We start from the raw sequence: 5,320 nt of genomic DNA, 5'->3' as shown, positions 1-5,320 counted from the left end.
TATATACGAGAAAAATAAGAAAATGTCACAGATTATGAGTCATCTATTTATCCAAATATCAAATGTGATCGGAAGTCTAAATTGTTGATATCGTAGAATGCAAAGTTAACCAAATATTCTTGATATCCTATTATACCAACAAATCATCATTGCGATCTGGCTATAATTACAATATAATTACAATGTAAAATATATTATATTATTACATCTATGAATGGGAAATAGTAATATGTATGCTACATATAACATATATTAGTTAATTATATGCTATATAATAGTTAGACATATATCTGTATTTGCTGAGTATATTATAACAATAATATAAAAATGGAGCTCCTAATTATTTTACCAATTTAGACATATAATCTCAAATATAAGACACTTTTCTCTCAAAGTACAAGGTATATTTTGTCTACTTGACAATCAATTAAGTACTTAAATAAATAAAATTTAAGAACTTTTACGTAATTGCTTTCTTTCGTCAATATATGTACGCATTTAAGAGGTTATCACAGGAAAATTTTCTCGCATAAATGATGCGCGACGTATTTCAAAACGACACATGTCGCACACCATTATTCGAAAGCAAAAGGTATACACTAACGGCATATCAGTCAATTTAAAATTAATAAAAAGACTATATATTATATGAGAGAAAGATAGAGAGAAACTTAATTACCCTGAAGCTGATAGCCCCGTTGCAATTAACGTCGAAGGCCTTGAACACGTAGTGGGCGTAGAGACTGGAGTCTGCAATTCGCATGAGGGGTAGCCATTAACTAATTACGCAAAAACGTGGACTGTTATTTAATTGGAACTCACTGCCGTGCGGGAAGAATTTCGCGTAAATGTCCTTGAATGAGTCCTCGTGCACTACTCCCTCAGGACACTCCTGAAATAAAAGAAAAACAAAAAAAGCCATGAAAAACGATCATATTCAGTTCCACGAGAGTTTTATCAGAGCGAGATTAAGTGACACTCTATGTATATATATTTTCCGGGGATCATTTGTTCAAACGAGCAATGCTATATCTTTCTGTGGCTTGAAAATATGTGCTGGTGAGACACCGATGACTCGTTCGTCCATCAATAACGCACAGGATAACACTCGTTGTTTTAATATCGTGACACTAGTAGTATAGAAGTGAAACAGTTGATAAAACCAATTACATAAGTAACAGTTTTATTATTATCGATCCACATATTTTCATATCCCTCGTGTAAGAAATAGCAAATCGAAACTACGAACGTATCGTAAATCATCTACGATAACGTTTCGCAGACTATCATGAAGTAATTCTCATATTTTCTATCTTTGTGCAGAAGCAGACGAGAACAATGAGGATCCCACACACGATATCGAAGAACGTTGTAGCTGCATACAGGTAAAATAGAATAGAATAAATAAGTTCCTCTCATGATGCTTTCTCTTATCTCACCTCCCCTATATCTTGATTTCCATATATACGTGCAAATCGAATTTTCCTTGAATAAAGGAAAGATATTCTTTGAAAGATGTTCTTTTAAAGTAGATTTTTTTTAAGCAATTTAATTTCGACAACGCGAAGTATCCACAAAGAATCGCGTCACGGATGCGGCAATCCCCGAAATAAATCTTCGAGATATCTTTATAGAGATACGCAAATAATATTGATTTCACTCATTTAATATACATTGCATTTATCTTGGCAAATTGATTCGCAGATGCTCGCCGGAAACCTCACTGTTACCACAGGAGCAAGGAAGGACGCTTCGGGCGGAAGACGCCTCGTGGGACGACGATTTAATCCCCGATTTAAAAATTCTTGCGCTTCGTACCATAGTTTCGACCTGGAAAGATAATCCTATTCTGGAGGATCTGCCGACGTGCGTCGACAGGGATGTACTGCTGGAAACACTACCGACTGATCTACCCTTCGAATTGACAATATCAAGAATCGAGGACGAGTTTTATTGGGAACGTGCGGCCAAGGACAGGTAAGACGAACCACTTATCGATTCTCGATTACATGAAATATTATTACGTAATAGCTATCGAACTAATACTATCGAATGCTATCGTGTACTTTACATCGAAATTGCACATTAATCGTGACTAAATAATAGTTGACTTTAATTGACGATAATTTCTGATCTTATAAAATTGAAAAAAAAAAAACAATTATGCAAATATAATCTAGAAGACTGTAAGTAAAAAGTCAAAAAGTTTCAGAGTCAATTTTTCTGTCACATCTATGTAATTAGAAAATTCAATTTAAAACTAAGCGTTCGCCTCGTAGGACTAGAGAATTAAAATTGTGATAGTTGATGTATAAAAAAAAACGTCCCATATTATATCCTTTATTATTTTCTACAAAACAACATAGAATCGGAAGGGGACACTTGAATCTCTTCCTTTGTTAGTCTAATCTCTTATCTTAATTGGTTGACTTTGATGATACTTTTAAATTTTAATTATGTTTAATTAATTTCATTTTAACTTTCATTTATCTTACGAAAATATTTCTGTCTATAAAGGATATATTTATCCGTTAAAATACCAATGATTTCATGTAAACAAATTACGAATGCTTTTAAAGCGCATAATCAATTGATATTAAAAACGTTTGTGTAAGCAATTTGTGTACAATTTAACTTTCTCTTATCATTACAGGTGGGAATACAACGATCCAAGTGAGCATGGTAACTCATGGCGGCAATTATATTGCGAACGCCACTTAGCCGAGTATCTGGAAACTTTGCAGGCGAGCTACTTCGAGTCTCAAAGAGAAGAATGTGAGAAATTGATGGCTCTCGTAAAGAACCATATACATATCATAAGGCTTCGTTCTCTCGTGCCAATCAAGTAAGATGTACATTAAATCCTACATTACTTTTTTTGTGCATGATAAAAATTAATCAAGACAAATAGAAGGAACATGTACCCGGGGGAAAGCTTTTTCGTTTTTTTACAAACTTAATACAAATTTATTATACGCGCGGTAAACGGGTATATAAGGTGACTCAATTTGGTAAGTTTACGGAGTTTAAAGAGGATGGTTCTTAAAAAAAAATAGATATAAATGTTCTCGAAATTTCGAAAAAATAGCTTTGAAGAATTAGAAAATTACGAATCTATTAAGTTTTTAATATAATATTTTGAAATAAGATTGCATCTAATATAGCCTATTTACGATCTAAACAATAACTACATTATTTACATATAGTTAAATCTTTATTGCACCTATCTGAATATGTCTTATATTTTGAATTAATATTAACGCGAAAATCCTTCAGATTTTCCATTTTGAATCTGATCATCAGTTTTCAGCAAAAATCGTTGCGATTTTTGCTGAAAACTTTTAGGTACATCATATTGGGTAAAGTTATAATTTTAACTTATAATTTTAATTGTTTAATGAAATATACTTCATGTTAAAATTAGAATCAGAGAGACAGAAATAGAGTTTTCGTTAATGAGATACTGTATAAAAATTTGCAAAATCTTACGGAAAATACGAAAAATGGATTTATTCACGGGTTCTGTTACGGGTTGTAACAGGTACAAATACAGTAGATGTATTGTGTAGCGCTAGCGTTTGAGCAGACCTTGCACTGCTTCACGCGCTCCATACAGAAATCCACAGTATTTACGTCAGGCCGAGAACACATCGGAAAATTATTATTAGAGCCGGTCAGTTTGTCGGCTAAAATCGTAAGTGCTTGCACTTGAAGATCCAAGGAGTGCGATGGACTCGTGGCGTAAATATCGCACGAAAGCGTGGCGGCCGGTTCTATAATTGGCCAGAGTATCTAGGAGGCCAATTATAATCGGACGCCGGAAAATCGCGAATACAGAGTTTCAAATTCCTTCATAATTTTCGTTTTCGCGATATTATATGCATGCAATTATTTTATGTCTTCTGTAGTCTTCATTTGATTCTATTTCTACGAGATATGAGTCTATACACTGTTTTAAATTCATAATGTCAAATTATACTATAATTTGAGTCATTTTTCCCCTCATTCATATTCCCAGAGGTCGCCATTGCTCCTATTCGATAAGTCATTAATTTATCTAAAAAGTTAAATAATAAGAAGTTAAATAATTTCATTCAAGAAATGTATTAAATTTAATTCAAATTTATTTCATTATTTACTAAGTGCATACGTTAATAAATGCTGTTTACTTTTAAACTAAGCAATTCGATCATAGAAATGAGTTGATGAGATGTGGTTGTTTTCTATTAAAATAATATATTTTGACGTACTTGGAAGTTAAAAATAATAAAATGTTATTTAATTTAAGAAATTGATTTAAATTATGAAAGCCTCGTTGTAATCACTTTGCCAGCAGTTTGGACTTCGCCAAACAGTTCGCCCAACAATTGCCATTACTTTCATTCACACCTTTACATCAAATTTATATCTGTACAAATTCTGTTGCAAATTCTTCGTATAATCGATCATTGAAGAGAACACGTGCAAATTTAGCTGCGCCAAGTCGAAATCACGGCAGAGGCAGACATATGGCAAATATACTCGCGAGCGAATAAACTTGTTAATGCATTAAAGATTCTAATTATATACGAGGGAGAAGATATGCACGCTATCGAATTACCGAAGTAATTTTGAACGATGAATTTTAGAACGGTATAAATTTTTGCGAAATTGCAACAATCGCGGCCAAGCTATGTGTGTGATAGTATGACAGTCATAAGCTGCAGTTATATACGCCATTTTCGAAGCGTAATTTCGCGAAGTAGAAAGTAACTCAACAATAAGAATCTTGTTGGACTATCCCTATGAATACACAAAGAATACAATAAGAAATAAAATCGAAGCTAAATCTTTATTCTTTAGTACGTAAATATTTCGGTGCGAATTTATCAAATTCTGCCAAACTGCGCGCCGAATTAATTTTTTTCTTGACACGCTATACAGAAGTGCAATAATACACAAAAATTAAATTGTCTAGCAATTTAATAATTTGATGCTTATAATTTGATGCATCTTAGAAATATTTGGCAGAATTTGATTGATATGTAGTATATAAATTCATATCAAATTATTGAGGTACTAAAGATGTAGTTTCGACCGTTATGAATTTTAGAAAGTAATACAAACTATGTGACAAGAGAACGTAAACAAAACCTCTCTTCTGACAACAAATCTGTTTTTGCAAGCGTATTATGTAATACAAAAACATTACAATCATACAAATATATACGATAAAAATATTAAGGCAAATTATTGACGTGCAGTTCGTATAAATTGGAAATTGTAAAATTCATGCAAATATGTTATTAGATACCGATCCTTTTCTTTTAATAAAATCTTT

The 5,320-nt window shown here is 32.5% G+C and overlaps 2 protein-coding genes across 2 annotated transcripts in view; one reads left to right on the top strand and one right to left on the bottom strand.

Moving 5' to 3' along the window:
• LOC108690132 (Kv channel-interacting protein 1) overlaps window positions 1–5,320 on the bottom strand; it is a 48,781-nt gene that overhangs the window by 4,834 nt on the left and 38,627 nt on the right. Inside the window, exons 3-4 of the mRNA XM_018197272.1 lie at window positions 823–892; window positions 680–750 (exon numbers count right to left, since the gene is read on the bottom strand). Coding sequence (XP_018052761.1) covers window positions 680–750; window positions 823–892 — 141 coding nt within the window. The remainder of the gene's footprint in view (window positions 1–679; window positions 751–822; window positions 893–5,320) is intronic.
• The window catches only part of LOC108690131 (T-complex-associated testis-expressed protein 1-like), a 14,291-nt gene continuing 10,309 nt past the window's right edge, over window positions 1,339–5,320 (top strand). Inside the window, exons 1-3 of the mRNA XM_018197271.1 lie at window positions 1,339–1,385; window positions 1,705–1,977; window positions 2,654–2,845. Of these exons, the coding sequence (XP_018052760.1) occupies window positions 1,339–1,385; window positions 1,705–1,977; window positions 2,654–2,845 (512 nt within the window). The remainder of the gene's footprint in view (window positions 1,386–1,704; window positions 1,978–2,653; window positions 2,846–5,320) is intronic.

Source organism: Atta colombica, unplaced genomic scaffold (genome assembly GCF_001594045.1).
Source record: "Atta colombica isolate Treedump-2 unplaced genomic scaffold, Acol1.0 scaffold295, whole genome shotgun sequence".
Lineage (NCBI taxonomy): Eukaryota > Metazoa > Arthropoda > Insecta > Hymenoptera > Formicidae > Atta > Atta colombica.
Note: the sequence above shows the minus strand (reverse complement) of the source record. Positions and strands in the feature narration are given on the sequence as shown.